At 32.8% G+C, this 21,059-nt stretch overlaps 1 protein-coding gene across 1 annotated transcript in view; it reads right to left on the minus strand.

The window, feature by feature from the left end:
* Window positions 1-21,059, minus strand: part of LOC114337495 (otoferlin-like) — a 147,478-nt gene that overhangs the window by 93,586 nt on the left and 32,833 nt on the right. The window contains exons 11-14 of the mRNA XM_050660784.1: window positions 16,569-16,739; window positions 14,259-14,375; window positions 14,088-14,204; window positions 2,020-2,163 (exon numbers count right to left, since the gene is read on the minus strand). Coding sequence (XP_050516741.1) covers window positions 2,020-2,163; window positions 14,088-14,204; window positions 14,259-14,375; window positions 16,569-16,739 — 549 coding nt within the window. The remainder of the gene's footprint in view (window positions 1-2,019; window positions 2,164-14,087; window positions 14,205-14,258; window positions 14,376-16,568; window positions 16,740-21,059) is intronic.

The following is a 21,059-nucleotide window of genomic DNA, read 5'->3' on the forward strand; positions in this document are numbered from 1 at the left end:
AATTTTTTTTTAAATTAAATTAATTGAGAGAAAAAGAAGAATGTATATAGTTTATTTAATTCCATATACATTTTGCTGTTGTCCGAAAACAGGAAAAAAATGTTTATGTCATAAATAAATATTGTCTTTCGCTTAAATTCAATATTAAAGCTGCCACCCACCTGCTTCTTAGCAGTTTGAACATTTAATTTAAGCGAAAGCAATGTTTATTTTTCAAATTAACATATTTTTTCTGTTTTCTGACAGCAGTAAAATGTATTTCGAATAAAATAAATTATACACATTGTTTTTTTGTCTCAATTAATTTAAATCAAAAAAATTTTTGGACACCCTGTATAAATAATTAAGTTAATGTTTATATTAGTGAATAGAGAATTGTATAACCTTTCAAATGAGCTATCACACAACCCCTATTCTTAAAAAAATCATCAATTACGTCATCACGCCCAGATGGATGACGTCACTAGTATGATATATATGCCAAAATAATTTAATTTAAAAATAAAAATCGACCTGATACAAAATTTATCTCCAGAGTCGCCCATTCTCGAAAAAATGAATTTATTCCAACTCAAACTTCCTCACTGGACCTATAACTTCAGAGGCTTATATCTTAAAACCATGATTTTTTGGAGCCACGCGCCCATTGAGTCTTTTGTTTTACACATCAAGGACTACCAGAACCCAAAGTTTCAGAGCATTTGACAGAGAGCCATTTCCCATAAGGTTTCTGCGGGTTCCTTTGACAGCTGTCGAACTATTAGTTTATGCGATATTGCATTTTGAGTTAAACAACTTGTGTTAGGTTAAAAGAAAAAGGATAAAAAATAATTTCTTGTTTTATTAACAATTGCTTTTTGGCAAAAAAATACTGTTGCGGCCAAGACTTGGATTGATAAACATTATTCGGACTCTGCACCAGGACCAGGAAAATCAAACGTTTAGAAGGTTTGTGTTAATTTTAAACGAGGCAAAATGATCACCGAAGACGATACACGCAGTGGATGCCCCAAAGAGGCTGTTACCTACAAAAATATCACAAAAGTCCGCTAAATAATTTTGGGTGACCGTAAAGTGAAGTTGTTCGAGATAGCTGAGACTCAAAAGGTATCAAAGGAATGTGTTGATATATTGTGCATGAATGTTTGGGTATTCGAATGCTCTGTGCAAAGTGGGTGTCGCGAAAGCTCACAATCGATCAAAAACAACAAAAGAATGAATGATTCTGAGAAGTGTTTGAAGCTGTTCAATCGTAATAAAACCGAATTATTTGCGTCGATATGTAACAATCTATGAAACATGGCTCCATCATTTCACACCGGAGTCTAATCGACAGTCTGCCGAGTGAACTGCACATGAGGAACCAACTACAAGGCGTGGAAAGACGCAACAGTTGGCTGGCAAGATTATGGCATCAGTATTTTTGGATGCGCATGGTATAATATTCATCGACTATCTTGAAAAAAGAAAAATCATTAACAGCGACTATTACATGGAGTTATTGAAGCGTTTGAAGGACGAAATCACGAAAAAACGGCCCCATTTGATTAATAAAGTATTATTTCACCAAAACAACGCAACATGTCACAAATCAATGAAAACGATTGCAAAATTTCATGAATTGGGCTTCGAATTGCTTCCACAGCCACCATGTTCACCAGATATGGCGCCCAGCGATTACCACCTGTTCGCTGACCCCAAGAGAAAGCTCGATGGAAAGAAATTTAGCACCAATGAAGAGATAATCGCCGAAAATGAGGCTTACTTTCAAGCTAAAGACAAATTGCATTATAAAAATGGTATTGAAATGGTATTAGACTAAAATCAAGTTTTATTTAAAAAAAAATTCTTATGTTAGCCTACAATCTTTTCAGCTCAACGAGTACATTCATGCTTAACATGAATATTAAGATGCTCGATGCGTAACACATGGCATTCTATTGATTCTATGTAAAAATATTTATTTATTAGTCATATTTTACTAATTTACAAAAAAATAGGTACTTATTCTATTCTTACATATTCACAAGCGGCAAGCACTTCTCCAGTAACTTCTTCATTATGAAAACATTTAATCCATTTCAAAGTAATATTATCATTATTATAAGTAGGTAATCGACACCTGGGAATAACTAAAGTTCTTCCAATAAATTCATTTTTTCCCTAAAATCAAACAAACCGTTAAAATATTATACAAGTTATTATAAAAAACTTTTTCCTGAGATCTCTCTCTCTCTCTCTCTCTCTCTCTCTCTCTCTCTCTCTCTCTCTCTCTCTCTCTCTCTCTCTCTCTCTCTCTCTCTTTCTCTCTCTCTCTATCTCCCTCTCGTTCTCTCTGTCTTATTTGACTTCCATTACTGAGAATCATGATATCCTCCAGTACTCTTAACAAATAGTCTTAGTCTCCATTAATATTTATCTTCAGCTGCTTTAAGGGTTTCACAGAATGAGAGGCTCACGGAATTCTGAGTCTGGTTGGACCATATAGTTGGTGACCGTCCTCTTATTCCTCTAGTGCGCCAAAGTCCAAGTTTCTTCCCCGTATATACCCTCCCAATAATACAGGTGCATTCACCAATCTCGTCTTGGTTTTATTTAGTTTTCACTTTACTGTCTATCCAATATTCAATTGAAAACTGAAATTTTACGAGTGTGCAATTAGAACAAAAAATATGCATTGTTTCGGAAAAATTCAAACAAGCTTATATTTTTCTAAAACTGTTTTTGTTAGTTTATACACATGTTAACCTTTAACTACCCGCGCATCAAGTTATAACATAACTACACGCGTGGCGTACTTTATACGCCACAAGATAATACACTTAAAAACAGCGGATTTATTTATTTTTTTTTTTAAAAATACACTTAGTTGTTTGTTATAAACCTTATTCAGCATCAGTGAATACTTGGAGTTCCTTCTCAGTAAGCCAATTGGGATTTATAACTGGAATCATGGAATAACTGGATTCCATGATAAATAAAATTACTAATAAAAAATTTTTTGAAATGTGATTTTTTACAGGAGAAAAAGTATTGTTTATAAAGAAAAATATATTTTGTGTCATAATGACTAAAAAACAATTGAAATATGTACTTATATTACGACTTAACTTAATATAATCGTGGCGTATATTGTCCACCACCGGAAACAACAAATAATAAACTGTAAATTACGATCTTCCCAGTACGCCGATTATAACGAAACTAAAACCAAATTGTAAAGCACATTCCAGTGATATGTTAGAGAGGTAAACATGTTCAAAAATTAAATTTTTAAATATATTTGCAGTACAATTCTTATATCTGGCGTACAAAATACGCCAGCGCGTGTAGTTAAAGGTTAAAGTAAAAAGTTCTACTCGCGGATTTGACCGCTAATTGTTTATTAATTGTTTAAACAATAACAATTGCTTTGTATTAATAATTTTAAAAATATCGTTAAATTCATCATTTTACTTTGATCAAATATGTTTCTATTTTGTTTTTGATTATACTGAATCCGAATATGGCATTGCAATTTGAAAATTCTTATATAGAAGCTCTTATATAGTATGTCTGCGTAGCTAGGAACCACATGGAAAACTTTTTTATTATCAATTTTACGAAAAAAGTTATTCTTCATAAAATGCTCTGGATAGTCAAAAATCTAAAACTCAACCATCAGATATCAAATTTTATCAATTTTATACGAGTTATGTCAAAAATATGAATTTCGTTAAAGAGTAAAGTACCTTTATATTTCAGAATATCAAAAAATGATATTATGAAAAGTTGTTTGAAATTAAAAACTATGTTTAAATATATATAATGTTCTTGAACTCCTAAGTGGAGCATAGAGCTTCAGTGAAAACGCGCCATCGGGTTCTATTTTGCGCTAGGGCCTTCACCTCATTCCAAGACTTTCCTTGACTTCTTATCTCGTCCATGATGGATCTTCTCCAAGTTTGTGCTGGGCGACCTCTTTTTCTCTTTCCTTGGGGATTCCACTCTAGGGCATTTTTTGCAATACTGGAACTATCTTTTCGGAGTGTGTGACCTATCCACCCCCACTTTCTGTATTTGATTTCATTTTCTACCCTCTTTTGTTGGGTCAGGTGTAGCAGATCTTCGTTTCTGATGGTGTTTGGCCAGAAAATACGAACAATTCTTCGTAGACATTTGTTAACAAAGACCTGCAATTTGTCTGTAAGGTATTTTGTCACTTTCCAGGTTTCACATCCATAGAGTAGAACAGACATAACATTTGACTGGAATATTCGGATCTTTGTCCTTGTAGTATATTCTCCAGACCTCCAAACAGGGTTAAGAATGCTGAAAGCTTGTTGAGCTTTTCGTATCCTCATACGAATATCGTCTTCTGTACCTCCGCTTTCTGTTATGACACTTCCAAGGTACGTGAAGTTCTCCACATTTTCAATCTGCTTGTTGTCGATATTAAATAGCGTGTTGTTCCTTGTATTTATTCTCATCGACTTGGTTTTACCAATATTGATTTTTAAACCTATTTTATTGGCCTCAGTGGATAGTGTTTCCAATTGGTCGGCCACATCCTGGAACCTTTGTCCTAACAGGCAGATATCGTCGGCGTATTCCAGATCACTTAGGCGTGTGGTTAACGTCCATTGTATCCCTTTTGTGTCGAAGTCTAGTTTGGAGAGAACATAGTCCAGAGCTATGTTAAACAGAAACGGAGAAAGCACACATCCCTGTCTGACTCCAGTAAGTACGTCAAATTCGTCACTGTTGACCCCATTGTGTGTCACGCTGCACGTCGCCTCAGTGTACAGTGACTTTATAATGGAAATTATTTTATGAGGAATGTTTCTTAGCTCTAAAATTTTCCATAGAGCAGCATGAGACAGGCTGTCAAAGGCACGTTCGAAATCGACAAAGACCATGTATAGAGGTGTGTTCCATTCAACCTATTGTTCCATTATTACCCTCACTGTATTAATGTGATCTATGCAGGAAGATTCTGGTCTAAAACCTGCTTGATTCGCTCGAAATTCAACCTTGTTTGTTAATCTTTTATGTATGATGATCGTAAAAATTTTATTTATGACGGTAAGCAAGGTTATTCCTCTCCAATTTTTGCACAGTGTGAGGTTGCCCTTTTTTGGAAGCTTAATAATATTACCTTTTTTCCAGCCCGCTGGAATGCGGTTTGTTTCCCACACCTCTCGGATTATGGGGAGCAAAAGTTCAGCGGTTAGATGCGGGTCAGTTTTAAGTAGTTCGGCAGCAATGTTATCGATTCCCGGGGACCTGTTATTTCTCAGAGATTTGATAGCTGTTATTATCTCCATTTTGGAAGGGGACTCGCAAGATATATGCAAGTCTACATTCTGCGGGTTTTCGACAATTTCATCTGCGTTATCCCTGGGCGTGCCTAGCATCCCCTGAAAGTGCTCTTTCCATCTCTCTACTTGATCATCCGTTGTAGTAAGTATGTTTAAATATACAATTACATTATTCTACTCGAAAAATTTTATTCAATTTTTTCTCAAATTACGGATACTCATCATTGTATTACAATTATGATAACTATTTTATTATCACTTTTACGAAAAAAAGTTATTCTGAATAAAATGCTCTCCCTGGTCTAAAATCTAAGATACAACCATCAGACTATATTAAACTTTTTTAATTTTATACGCGGTATGTAAAAAATATGAATTTTTCTTAAGAGTTAAGCGCCTTTATTATTCACAATATTTTAATTAGAAGGATGTAATTGAGCACTAAAACAATTTTTAATTCCAAACAACTTTTCTTAATAACAATTTTCGATATTGTGAAATTTAACCATACTTTACTCTTGAGTGAAATTCATATTTTTTTATATACCTCGTATAAAATTCATTAAATTTGATATTTGATGATTGCGTCTTAGATTATATACGATGCAGAGTATTTTATGAAGAATAACTTTTTTTCGTAAAACTGATAATAAAAAAGTTATCAATAGGTTCCAAGTTACGCAGACGTACTGTATAAGAGCTAATAAAAAATTTTTTGCTGAACATTTATTATTGTTAAAGTTTATTATTAAATGCATTTTAGGTAAGTTTTACAGACAAAAGTTTTAATCGCTTTATATAAACATTTTTTTAGCTGGTAATTTTCGGTTTTTGTATTACATTTTTGTTATTTTTCTTAATTTTCTCAAAAAGAAACAGTCTATTTCATTTCTAAAGTAAAATAATTAAGTGGATTTTAAAGATTACATCTTAATCTTTAAAAAAGCACTTATAAAACTGTAATAGATTTGTTCAAACTTGAGTAATACCGTTCTAAAATGGTGGTAATTCTATAAAACTACGAAGATTTCAAAAATTACATTTTTTAAGACGTCATATCATTTGAATTAAAGTTGTTCTGAAGCTATTTCCTTGTGGCATTTTTATGATTAATTATTTATATGGGAAATAAGCCACAATTAAAATGAAAAAAATAATTTTATTAACGTTTCGACGCCCAAATCGGGTGCCGTTGTCAAAATACAAAATATTACTAAAATAAACTAAAGTGTTGTTGCTAAGCAAAAAAAATTCTTCTAATAATTTATTTAATTTTACTCATTTATATTGGTAATTCAGACATATATTATACATTTTAAAGTAGAAGACTTTAAAATGATATTGCCAATATTTATGAGTTGCGTTCCTGGGACGACTTACTGAAAGATAGTTCATTCGATTACATGAAATTAACCCCAACTCAAGAATATCCGTCATAAAAAATTATAGCATGTGATATGTCTTTAAAAAGACAACCAAATGCAACGACAGTAAAATTCTCGCGTTAGAGACTTCATAGTAAATCACAAGGGAAAACCAGGAAAAAACCTTGTGATACTATCCCGACATCGTAAGTATTTGGTCTTACATTAATTTACTCTCAAAAAATAATACCAAATTCTGACTTGTAACATGTTTAAATTATAAATATTATTAATAATACTAGATATATAAGTAATACTAAAATATAAAATATGTACTAGCTCGATATTATTGACTTACTAATCTTGGTATTTTCTTTCTATTGACTTCCTCTTTCAGTATGGGTAACCACATCCTACTGCATTCTACCGAGGAATTTGCGACACAATCATTTAGCATAATTAGAGCCGCTTCTTTGATTTTTCTCTTTTTACTATCTGATTCTTTCAGGACTATACTTGAATCTCTCCACTGAACTCTATGTTCATTATCCCATGCGTGTTGACATATTTGAGATCTCTCAAATTCTCTATTTTTAATATAAGATTGTAGAATGCAGTAGGATGTGGTTACCCATACTGAAAGAGGAAGTCAATAGAAAGAAAATACCAAGATTAGTAAGTCAATAATATCGAGCTAGTACATATTTTATATTTTAGTATTACTTACATATCTAGTATTATTAATAATATTTATAATTTAAACATGTTACAAGTCAGAATTTGGTATTATTTTTTGAGAGTAAATTAATGTAAAACCAAATACTTACGATGTCGGGATAGTATCACAAGGTTTTTTTTCCTGGTTTTCCCTTGTGATTTACTATGAAGTCTCTAACGCGAGAATTTTACTGTCGTTGCATTTGGTTGTCTTTTTAAAGACATATCACATGCTATAATTTTTTATGACGGATATTCTTGAGTTGGGGTTAATTTCATGTAATCGAATGAACTATCTTTCAGTAAGTCGTCCCAGGAACGCAACTCATAAATATTGGCAATATCATTTTAAAGTCTTCTACTTTAAAATGTATAATATATGTCTGAATTACCAATATAAATGAGTAAAATTAAATAAATTATTAGAAGAATTTTTTTTTTGCTTAGCAACAACACTTTAGTTTATTTTAGTAATATTTTGTATTTTGACAACGGCACCCGATTTGGGCGTCGAAACGTTAATAAAATTATTTTTTTCATTTTAATTGTGGCTTATTTCCCATATAAATAATTAATTTGAATTAAATTTTTGAGATTTTTTTTGAATGAAACATCAATTAGTACGATGCTTGAAAGGTAAGTTGTGCAAAATTGAGGGTTTTGTAAGAAAAATTGTATTAGTTACACATTTTTAAATCATTTTTAAACATAATTCATGTAAGGCTCAATTTCCGCCCCCCACCGTACTTATGCCCATATATTTTATTTTTTTTATTATAACCATAAGATAGCTTAATTATTCTTCTTTTAGGTTCAATTTGTAAAATTTCTTCTGATCCATTAGTTAAAGAATTACATTAACATCACTCAACCGTGCACTTCGCCGTACGCTAGTTTACAGTGCGCCAATGTTTGTGGGAAGGGTAACTTTAGCGTTATAAATAAAAAATTATAGAAGATACAGATTTAATTTTAGAAAATTCTTTATATAAGCTTTTTTGTAAAATTTTCTGAATTTTGCAATGGTCAAGTCAGTTTTGTTTTAAAATTTATATTTTCGGAGTTATTTAAAAAAACATCAAACTTCATAGTTCATTTGTTTAATAAAAAATGAAGCACCCACTTCTCGAGTAGAACTTTTTGATATGTTGTTTATTAAACATTTCTTAATGAAATTACAAAAAGTTCTATCTTGTTTGATTTTTTCCGAAATGAAAATCTATATGCATTCCCCTAGGGGAAGTTCAAATACGTTATTTAACAGATCTGTTTTCTGCATGAAGCTGTATGCAACGTAACCAAGCTATTACAAAATATCCTCTTATTGATTACCGTTGGACCGTTGCACCTCAATCCGTGCAGCGAGAATACGAGGATATCTTGCATAGCTTGGTTATACGTTGCGTACAGTGCTTCGTGCAGTAAATCAGATCGGCTAAATAATATATTTGAACCTCCTCGTAAAATTTTTATTTTCAATTAACTATGGCCAGATAGATAGACAGTATTTAGGCCACCCATCGCATATTTTGCTATGCAAATGCCTCTAGGGGTAAAAACATGCCGAAGATACATGGATGAGCGCGGTGTAGGTCGCGAGTCGCGGTCGCTACATCGATGTCAAAACAAACCTTTATTTTCTTATGAGATCGCAGATACCAAGGATGTGTCACCCGTTCACCCTCGCGACCTATCATCGCGGTTTACAGCTCATCGCGGTTCACAACATCATCCCAAAATTTCAATATGGATTCCAGTCCGGTAAATCTACAAAACATGCATTAATTGATTTCACAACTAAAGTTACTCAAACCATCAACGATGGTTCATTCGCCATAGCCACATTCCTGGATGTGCAGAAAGCTTTCGATCAGGTCTGGCACGACGGACTTGTTCGGAAGCTTCTGGACATCGGGCTACCATTACAATTTACCAAAATTGTACACTCATACCTCCATAACCGAATTGTCAGAGTGAAAATAAGCGATCAAAATCTACCCCCTTCACTCCACAAGCTGGAGTTCCCCAGGGTTCAGTCCTAGCACCACTGTTGTACATTATCTACAACAGTGACATCACAAACCAAAATATCCCAGGCACTCGGCTGTTTTCTATGCAGACGACACGACTCTACTCACGACAACTTCTCGATACAACCCAATACTCATCCACAGAAGAGCCCAGGCTCTGTAGGACGCGGTAGGGGATTGGTGTTGTAAGTGGAGAGTCACGCTAAACGCGAACAAAACAACAACAATTGTGTTTCGCGCCCCTTCTGTGTCACAAAGAATCATCAGAAATGAAGACGACCAATACCCACTGAGATTGATGGGAGAAAGGCTTGTTCTCAGCCCGACTGCGACCTACTTGGGAGTACTGTTTAACAGGACCCTTAACTGGGAAGCAGACCTAAAGGCAACTTTAGATAGGGTAAGGAACAGAGCCAGACTTCTCAACCCTCTCTCAGGACGATTTGGCAAGACACACAAGAAGACTCTCTTACACACTTACAAGACCTATAATATTCGACCCGTCATTGAGTACAAAGCATGCCTCTACTCTCTTTTCGCTAGAGCTCAGAGAGAGAGGTTGTTGCGAGTCGAACGGAGAATCTTGCGTAGATGCAACTACGAGCACTGGAGATATCTCTCAAACGAAATCTATAACCTCTCAAACATCCCCACAATTATCGAGAGAATAAACTCTCTGAACAGGAACTTCACAACAAAAGTAATCAACGGTTCCCCCTCCGACACACAAGAATCTCTCAAATGTTCCTGTTCATCTTCTGGCCACGTATTCTACTACGCAAAGCCCAAGCGGAAAAAGATTCACCCACCGTCTGCTCTAATGCAAACATGCATTGACGAACTCCCAGTAGAATACAAAAACATCCTCGAGGCTACCCCGTTAGCCTACCGCACCCAACTTTAACTGATCCTATTCCCTACCCCGAATAGGGAGAAGTTGTTTTTTTGCGGTTTCCCAACTTCATTGCACAATTATACCTGTTCGTCCCAAGAAAATAGCCGCAACTATTTTCATCACTCGAACGCTCACTGTCCACGCTGCGCTCAAAAGCCACCTCTTGACAGCCGACGAGGGCCGCTGGTTCTACCAGTTGGCGTGCAATGGTTTCTAGAGGGGTGGTCGAGGGCAAAGCACGGACAGTACACGTAAATGTCAATGGAACCAACATAAACTCCGTCAAACTTTCGTCTCTGTTGTCTTGTAGCCTTCTGGTCACCACCGTCCGGCATAACCCAGGAACACCAGGAACACCACACTTGCCCCAGTGCGTTTTTCGGACTGTTTGCTTTTGCTACCACTTTTTCGATGTTCAACACAATACATTCACTACAAACCCCGAAGAGGACAAAATCCTAAACGGGGACACTTAATGTAAGCATTTCTACAAAGCATTTCAATTTTACACGCAAATCTACACATTGAGTATGAGTTTACAGCTATGTCGATGCCAAAACAGGATACGGAAAGTATCTTCGGTATGTTCTGCCCGTCATCGATGTAAACCTCGACCACGATCGCGACCTACACCGCGCTCATCCATGTATCGTCGGCATGTTTTTACCCTTACTGGGCTAATTAGCAAAATACAAGGAAAAGTTATTTACCAGCAATTTTATTGTTGGAATCGAATCTTATGATTGTATATATTAATAATATAGGTATGTAAAGTCCGCAGATAGTGTGCTACTTTTTTTATAAACAAAATGACGCCCAAAAATCCTGTTTTTTTCAATTTTTGCTCTATAACTCCAAAAATTTTAACTTTAGACCAAAAACACAAAAAAAATTCACCGTAATTAAATTCTGCACAGAGACGGGTTTTTCCCGATTTACTTCGACGAAAATTTTCCCCGGAAATTGCGGGTTTTTCCAACAAAATCTTTAATTTTCAACTAAAATTTTAGATAAGTAATTGTTTATCAATAATTTAATAACTTGGTAATGTAAAAGCTTTTTTCGCATAGATAAATAATTCCAGAAGCCGATGGAAATTGAATGAACAGTTTAGCAACAATTGAATTGTTAATTAATAATTTACAATCGCTATAATAACCACAATAATTATGATACATAAGAATAGTTATGATTTTTGTATAAAAAGACACTGTACCTATCTAACGTACTTTACAGAATTGAAATTAGACTATTTAAGCGGGGTCAGGAATATTTTAAAATTATAAACAATCTTTTGGCTTATAAACAATTAGAATATCTCAGGAAATATTTAATTAAATTAAATCATGAAAACGGTATGGGAAAAAATCGGCAGGACTATTATTTTAAAAGAAAAAACGTTTAATTATGATGAGTGGTTCCTGAGATACAACCGGTCAAAGTTGACCGGCATTTACGGCAAAGATATAAACAATACGATCATAATTTTCGAACCATCACCTTTTTAGTTGTGTTCTATTTCTCCACACCAATTTAAGTATCTTTAAAATACTCATAACATATATTATTATAATAAAAACTATCGATATTACGAGTGAAAATTGCCAAAAATAGCAAAATTTTAATCAAAAATTAGGTTGGAGAAAATGTAATCTCAAAGTTCAAAATCGGTATACGTTAAAAAAATGCATTTTCTCGGCTTCCCATGGAGCAATTTTCTTCATTCTTCTTTTGTTCCCAAGTAACTCGAGTAGAGCCATCTAATTAACGCATTATTAAATGCCCAACTTTCTTTTGTTTTGTTATAATAGATTAATTTATTTATAAGAAAAGAGAACTACATATTTATTCCAGTTGTAGACTTTTTAAGGTAAACTTACTACAAGTGTACCTGTTACCGTTAAAAACACAAATATTCTCATTTGAAAGCTGTATACTTATTTAGACAATCTTTATTTAAACAAATTAAAAATTTTTGTTATAATCAATAAATTACTTTATTATAACAAAACAAAAGCAAGTTTGACATTTAATAATGCGTTAGTTAGATGACTCTACTCGAGTTACTTGAGAGCAAAACAAGAATGAAGAAAATTGCTCCATGGGAAACCGAGAAAATGCATTTTTTTAACGTATACCGATTTTGAACTTTGAGATTACATTTTCTTCAACCTAATTTTTAATTGAAATTTTGCTATTTTTGGCGATTTTCACTCGTAATATCGATAGTTTTTATTATAATAATATATTATGTTATGAGTATTTTAAAGATATGAAAATTGATTTGGAGAAAGAGGACAAAAATAAAAAGGTGATGGTTTGAAAATTATGATCCTATTGTTTAACTTTAACTGGTCAACTTTAACCGGTTGTATCTCAGGAACCACTAATTACAATTAAACGTTTTTTCTTTTAAAAGAAGCATCCTGCCGTTTTTTCCAATACCATTTTCATGATTTAATTTAATTGAATATTTCCAAAATAATTTATTTATAAGCCAAAAAATTGTTTATAACTTTAAAATATTCCTGAGGCCGCTTAAATATGCCAATTTCAATTCTGTAAAGTAAATTAGATAGGTACAGTATCTTTTTATACAAAAATCATAATTATTCTTATGTATCGTAATTATTGTGGTTATTATCGCGACCGTAAATTTTTAATTAACAACTCAATTGTTGCTAAACTGTTTGTTCAATTTCCATCGGCTTCTGGATTTATTATCTATACGAAAAGAACTTTTATACTACCAAGTTATTTAATTATTGATAAACAATTACTTATCTAAAATGTTAGTTGAAAATTAAAGATTTTGTTGGAAAAACCCGCATTTTCCGGGGAAAATTTTCGTCCAAGTAAATCGGGAAAAGCACGTGTCTATGTAGAATTTAACTACGGTGAATTTTTATTTGAGTGTTTTTGGTGTAATGTGAAAATCTTTGGAGTTATAGAGCAAAAATTAAAAAAAACCACAATTATCTGGCGCCATTTTGTTTATAAAAAAAGTAGCACACTCTTTGCGGACTTTGCGTACCTATATTATTAATACATACAATCATAAGATTCAATTCCAGCAATAAAATTGCTGGTAAATAAATTTTCTCAAAAATGGTCTATTCTCCGATAATCTGCCCAGACAACCTTAGAACTTCTGTCTCGCAGTCGCCATCGGTATTTATACTAGACCCGATCCGTTGAATGTGTCTACTATCTGGTATTGCACAAGATCTATGATTTATTGCGCATTTGCTGATATAATTGTATCATCATCATCATCATCTTGGTGCTACAGTTCTTAGAGAGCCTCGACCTTCTCAAGCTTTCTACACCATTCTGTTCTGTCCCTTGCTTGTATTTTCCAATTACCGACTCCGATCTTCTCGGCATCTTGTGTTACCCCGTCCATCCACCTCAGTTTTGTTTTACCCCGTCTTCTCATTCTCACGGGTTGCGCTGTTAGAATCTTTTTTATCATGTTCGATTCAGGGGCCCGGGATATGTAAATGGTAGTACCATCAGGAAATCTTAGATTGGATACTTTCCAACCAGTGACCAATAATGTCGCTCGCTACAGCGACATTTAGACGTCGCTGTAGCGTCTCGTGTTCATTATTTTTTAAAAATATTGGCTATGACATATGACAGACCGATTTTGTTTCAATCAGAGAGCATACTACAAGTTCTCTCTGAGAATTCCATAAGGATGAAATACGTATAAGCGAATGGTAGTGCTCTGATTGAAATTAAGTCTTAACTGTCTTCCGTAATATATTATACTTACGAATTCATCTTTGTCATATATTTCCAATAAAATTGACGGGACTTCATACAAATTAATTGATATATCGGTAAACACTAGTGTTTCATCCCATAGTGGATTAAGTGAATAGTTGATAATCTAAAAGTAAATTAATTCTTAATTTTTGTTAGCGTCATGTACTTATATTTTTACCTGCGTTTCTTTGACTTGGTTACGAGCTATTATTCGTACAAATGGATCGCATAACCCACTCTTGTCAAAGCCGCATATAATCCTTCCTTGAAAGATGTAACATCGTAACTCCCAGGGCTAAATAACAGTATAAAATGTGTATTTATTGCATTAAATAGTGTCTTTTTTATTTATTTAGTAAATATACAACAGTAGAAGCGTCAGCTATACAAATTGTGATTCTTCGAGCCGGCTCGAAGGACTAATTTGAAACGGTGCCAAAGATACGACAGTTCAAGTTCCTAATTGAGAATGTAGTGGATTGGAAGTTTTCTCAAGAGATCATGGCGCTGCGTTCAGGCAGGAAGCCGGTTAATTCTTGGTGTATAATACACGATCGAAGTCTTTTCCTGTAGGCAGTTATTATTTAAGTGTTAATAACCATACTAAATAATTCAAGAGGTTAATTAGAAGTTATTAAAATAGTTGAAAGTTAAATTAATAGTCAATATGAACAGTATCATTTTAAAGTTTGTGAAAAGGCCAACATAGTAAGGCAGATTGTATTGTTTGTAATTTTTGCTAGAAATTTTCATGTAGATAATCAAAATTGTATGTACAATCTACATGTTTTTATGATTAGTGGAGTGACTTGGACATCTTCAAAGAATCAAGGACAAGACGATTCCTGAACCAACAAAGGTATTTAAGATGTAAACCGTTTTTTTGTAATAATTGGACACACTTTTATAATTGTAAAACCAGAAAGAGGTCCATATTATTTTCTCTTTTTTATTTTTTATTTCAATAAATTTGCCCCTCCCCTCCCTTCTCTTGATCAACAATTAAGTAAGAGTCAAACTAAGTAAGAAAGAATAAGTTGGGTTATATTTATCTTTATGTAAGTTTATATGTATTTTTCTCATGATAATTATTTGTCTTTTATTATTTTTTTACTTGAGTTATTTTGAAAATGATGATAATTGTACGGTTGAATTAATGATTGATTTGCTTGTGAATTTTTTTCCATACATCGATATAGGAGATTTTAGCCATTTTTAGCCATGAATTGGATGCAAACAGCACAAAACAGCAATGCATGGAAAATGCTGAGGGAGAACTATTTCCAGCAGTGGATAGATCAGGGTTGAATGATGATGATGAATACTTGTGATTTGATAAATATATTGAACACTTTAATATAAAATATATATAAAAGCATGTGTGTCACCCTTAAAGTCTTTAGATGAACTGCGTTACTTCTTCCTTCACTGGTATGGTAGAGTGGCAAAGGAAACATACATCGAAAGGGCACAAGAATCAGGGCCGGCGTTGCACATTGGCTCGAACATATTTTTCTGAACTTTTTTTTGTTTAGTCTTCTATTTTCTTGGTGAGATAATGGCGTCCAATATTTTATATAGTAATAATAAAAATAAAATAAAAATTTTATTTTAATTTTTTTTTAATTCAGCTGTAATTCGCAAACTACGGAGCGCAGTCCAGTCCCTTGAATCGCGATTTTCGGCTCTTATTGGAGCCTCATAGGAAAGAACGTAGGCTTGTTCTCCGAAAATCGCGATTCAAGGGACTGGACTGCGCTCCGTATTCTAATTGAAAAGTAAGGTTTTTTTGCCTTCGCATTGCAACTGAATTAAAAATAAAATTTTTATTTTATTTTTATATTGGTCTTTACTCCTTCGAGTAACTAGGTCCATTTTCTGTTGGAATTTACCAGCTGAACAGACGGGGTCGTGAATTGTAATTTTTCTCTTGTCTTCTTCGCTTAAGCATCCATTTGGCTTGCAAATTTTAGAAGCTTTGGAGTTGCTACCAAGGAAATGGACCAATAAGTTTTCGATTTAAAAATCTTTTAGTAATATTTTAATATTTTCCAAATACTATTATTAATAATGCTATTAGGATCGAAAACTTCATCTTTTTTCTTCATTTGTCATCTTTTTTTTTTTCATTTTATATAGTATTTCTATCGTCATTTCAATATCGTCTATTTCCAAGCTAGCACGAATATGTAAACAAACACCCCATAAAGAGCCACCCTCACATCTCCACCGATTCTGACCAACGGAGCCATTGTGCCCCATAAAGAGCCACCCTCACATCTCCACCGATTCTGACCAACGCAACGGAGCCATTGTGTATTCCATAGTAGCCCAAATATTCATCCCTTTCTGACATATTAACATCTTCTGTCAATTCTGTTTTCGTTATCCAACTGGATGAAATTTTACGTGTTTCAAATTTATGTAGCTGACGCTTGTGACGCTTAAGCCAATTTTGTGATGAACCGTACTGTTTGGTTTTACTTACATAATCTATTTCTGAGACAATTATATATCTAGGAAGAGAGTCAAGTTGTTTCGGAAAATCGGAACCCAATGAAGGAACTTTGTCGACACAGGCGTTTTTGTGTCTCTCCAAATAAAGAAACATAGTTACATCCATTTTTGCCGCAAGATGAGTCTTGTCGTGAGGATAATCCTGGAAATTATATCAAAATTTAAATAGTAAGTCATAATGTTTTAAGAGAATATCAATATAATCAATATATTATTTTCTTGGTGATTTTTAAAAAATTATAGTAATTTCAACATTCAAGCGATACTGTTATTCTTTATCGCCTTATCTGACAGTTTCTCAGTATACCCCAGGCTGTGGGTGAAAAAACGAGATATAATTCAGGAATTTTTGAAACCTATCAGGTGTTGTAAAGGACGATGCCAGGAATAACTTCTACTAAAATGTAACCAAAAATATTGTGCGCTTTTTTTTAATTGCGATTTTCATTTGTTAAATTTGCAATTTTTATTGATTTTTAATTTTGTAGCTTAGGATATTGATTTTAGAGAAAAACTTTTAAATAGAAAGTTGTAGTAACTTTTAAAACCTACAATTTGAGGTACGGTAAGTTTAATTTGGTTAATTATTGGTTATTGCAAAACAGCCTGCGAAAGGTCCAAAATGGTCGTTTTTTTACAATTGCATTATTTATTGTAAAAATAATTTTTTTTTATTTTTTAAAGCTTTAAAATGAAGATCTTCCAATTCCAAACAAAAAAAAATTGTAAAGTCAGATTAACGAATTTGTTGCTTAGATATTATAAATTGTTTATCCCAAGAGGTAAAATGTCGAAGGCTTTAACTTTTTGAAAAAAAATCGTAGAAATTGGTGAAACATCCAATCTCCTTCGAAAGAGTTATGTTTTCATATTCTGATGTAAATAAATGCGTAAAACATTTTTAAACCTCTAATTTTTGGATTTGAAAAGAAGGGGGCAAATTTCGTTATAAACATTTAGAGCTGAAGCGGCCCTGTACATCCCATGAGTTTTTAACTTACATATTATTGTTGCTGAAGATGAAACGAAGGTTTATAAAAAATAAAAAATTTCTACGACCAACTGAAGCCGAGATAATTTTTGGGTTTGCAAATAAGGGGGCAAATTTCGTTATAAACATTTAGAGCTGAAGCGGCCCTGTATATCCTATGAGTTTCTAACTTACAGATTATTGTTGCTAAAGACGAAATGAAGATTTATAAAAAAATTAAAATTTTCTACAACCAACTGAAGCCGAGATAATTGTTTTTTTTTTTTTCTTAAATCATAGTGCCTTTATTTATAACAATTAAGAAATTATTTTACAGTCATTGACTAAAGAAAGACTTATATTATCTTAAAATAAAAATTATTATAAAATATAATTATATTTAATTATTAAAAATTATTTTTTAAATCGGTGCTTTTGCAAGCGGCCGAATTTTGCAAATCGCCCGGCTCGCTTCAAATCCGCGCGCTCGGAAAATTTTTACGTAACTTGTATTAAATGACAGAAAACAATTTAATAATATTACCATTATAATATACAGTCTATTTACCACTGTATTTGTTTTTCTTTGTAAACTTTTATATGTGAAATCCAAAAAGAATAGTTACTACAAGAAGAAAAAGTTTTATGTATATTATAGTAAGAAGTAACATTATTATTATTATATTTATATAACAATGAAAAAATTAAAAATATAGTTATATATTTCATATGTATCATTTTTGTAATATTATTTCTTCAGAAATGAAATTTCACATATAAAAGTTTATCAAGAAAAACAAATACAGTGGTAAATAGATTGTATATTATAACGGTAATATTATTAAATTGTTTTCTGTCAAAATTTAATACAAGTTACGTGAAAATTTTCCGACCGCGCGGATTTGAAGCGAGCCGGGCGATTTGCAAAATTCGGCCGCTTGCAAAAGCACCGATTTTAAAAATAATTTTTAATAATTAAATGTAATTATATTTTATAATAATTTTTATTTTAAGATAGTATAAGTCTTTCTTTAGTCAATGACTGTAAAATAATTTCTTAATTGTTATAAATAAAGGCACTACGACTTAAGAAAAAAAAAACAATTATCTCGGCTTCAGTTGGCTGTAGAAAATTTTTGTTTTTTTATAAATCTTCGTTTTGTCTTCAGCAACAATAATCTGTAAGTTAGAAACTCCTAGGATGTGCAGGGCCGCTACAGCTCTAAATGTTTATAACGAAATTTGCCCCCTTATTTGCAAACCCAAAAATTATCTCGGCTTCAGTTGGTCGTAGAAATTTTTAATTTTTTTTAAAATCTTTGTTTCATCTTTAGCAACAATAATCTGTAAGTTAAAAACTCATAGGATGTACAGGGCCGCTTCAGCTCTAAATGTTTTTAACGAAATTTGCCCCCTTATTTTCAAACACAAAAATTAGAGGTTTAAAAATGTTTTACGCATTTATTTACATCAGAATATGAAAATATAAGTCTTTCGAAGGAGATTGGATGTCTCACTAACTTTCTACGATTTTTTTTCAAAAAGTTATAGCCTTCGACATTTGACCTCTTGTGATAAACAATTTATAATATCTAAGCAACAAATTCGTTAATCTGGCTTTACAATTTTTTTTATGTTTGAAATTGAAAGATCTTCATATTAAAGCTTTAAAAAATAAAAAAAAATTATTTGTACAATAAATAATGCAATTGTAAAAAACGGCCATTTTGGACCTTTCGCAGGCTGTTTTGCAATAACCAATTAACGAAATTAAACTTACCATAGCTCAAATTGTAGGTTTTTAAATTTACTACAACTTTCTATTAAAAAGTTTTTCTCTAAAGTCAATATCCTAAGCTACAAAATTAAAAATCGGGATTCGATGTTTAGACAGCTACCGATGAACAAGTGTTTTTGGTTATCGAGCTAGTTAAATAGTAATTACTGAAACATATTTAAAAGTAATTAAAATAAAAAAGTACTATAATATAAAAGTACTAGTGAAAGTGATTTGTATACGGAATATTTTAATTGTAAGTAGATGAAATTTATTATTTGTGTCTATTTGGATTGAATATTTCAATAAATCACGACAATTATCTCTACATTATCCAATTCCATGAACGGGTGTCACAGCGAAAGCTGTGAGACAGCACCGGAGTTGGATTTTAAATAAATTTAAAAGATGTCATCTTCCAGTCAACCACAACAAATTGCATCATATTCAAAAGCAGTTAGCCAACCACGCAATATATTAACTCCAGACAGAGATCAAGCCATTTTATTTAACACTCTAGAGAATTGTACAATCAATGACTATCTTGAAGGATTGAGTCAGCATATAGAACCAAGAAATATAATTTTCGCATCCCGTATATCAAACGGTAGGATATGCATATATCTATCATCTAAAAACTTAGTAGACAAATTCCTAACAGAAACAAAGAAGATAAAAGTAAATGGAAATATACTAGAAGCAAGAAGATTAATAACTCCATCAGTCCGCTTAATTCTGTCCGGTGTATGTCCAAGTATACCTTCGAACTTAATTAAAGACGAATTAATAAAACTAGGTCTAAATCCTCTATCAGACATATCATACCTAAGAATAGGAGCAACCAATCCTGCTTTCAGTCACATTCTAAGCTTCCGACGACAAATTTTCATTTCACCTCTGCCAGACAACTTTGTATTACCTGAATCTTTTTTTGTCGAGTTAGAACAAACATCATACCGCATATTTATAGCCCAAAACGATACATGTTTCAAATGCAAATTAACTGGACACCAGGCAGCTAATTGTCCAAATATTTCATCTCATAGCCATCCTTACAATGATAATGCAGTGCAAACAGAGATGAAACAAACTTTACCAATAAATCATACTCAACAAGATAATCCGCAAAATACTCCCACAATTTCAAATACCATTCCCTCCACACCTACCATATCTTCTCAAACCACATCGCAAACAGAAGCCATCCCGCATTTATCAATAAACACAACCCAACAACCACCACTACAAAATACATCCATACATTTAACCACGTCTTCAGTCAACACTACAATCGCAACACCTACATCGTCTGAGTCATCCTATAATATCCAAAAACAAAAATCAACCTCACCCGAAGCAAATCAAAACTTACCTCTAAACAAAAATACACAGATGAATACTCACGAACCCCAGATAACTTCGGATAAAACAACAGGAAAAAGAACCTTAGAAGATGCAACATCGCCACCCGCCGAAGACGAATTCGAAAAACCTAAACTTCAATTAATGAAAAAAACCAAAACTGACGACAAAAACTTAACAGATGAGATAACAAATCTTAAAACGTTTTTAGAACCAGTTCGAGAATATCTAGAAAAAAGCGAAACACAATTGTTAAACTTTGATCAAGTAGTGGATTTATTCGAAAATATACAAGGAGCAAAAGACATAATCAGCATAACAAAATTATACTCAGATGACTCTCAGGCACTTAT

This window comes from Diabrotica virgifera, chromosome 9 (genome assembly GCF_917563875.1).
Source record: "Diabrotica virgifera virgifera chromosome 9, PGI_DIABVI_V3a".
In the NCBI taxonomy this organism is placed as follows: Eukaryota; Metazoa; Arthropoda; class Insecta; order Coleoptera; family Chrysomelidae; genus Diabrotica; species Diabrotica virgifera.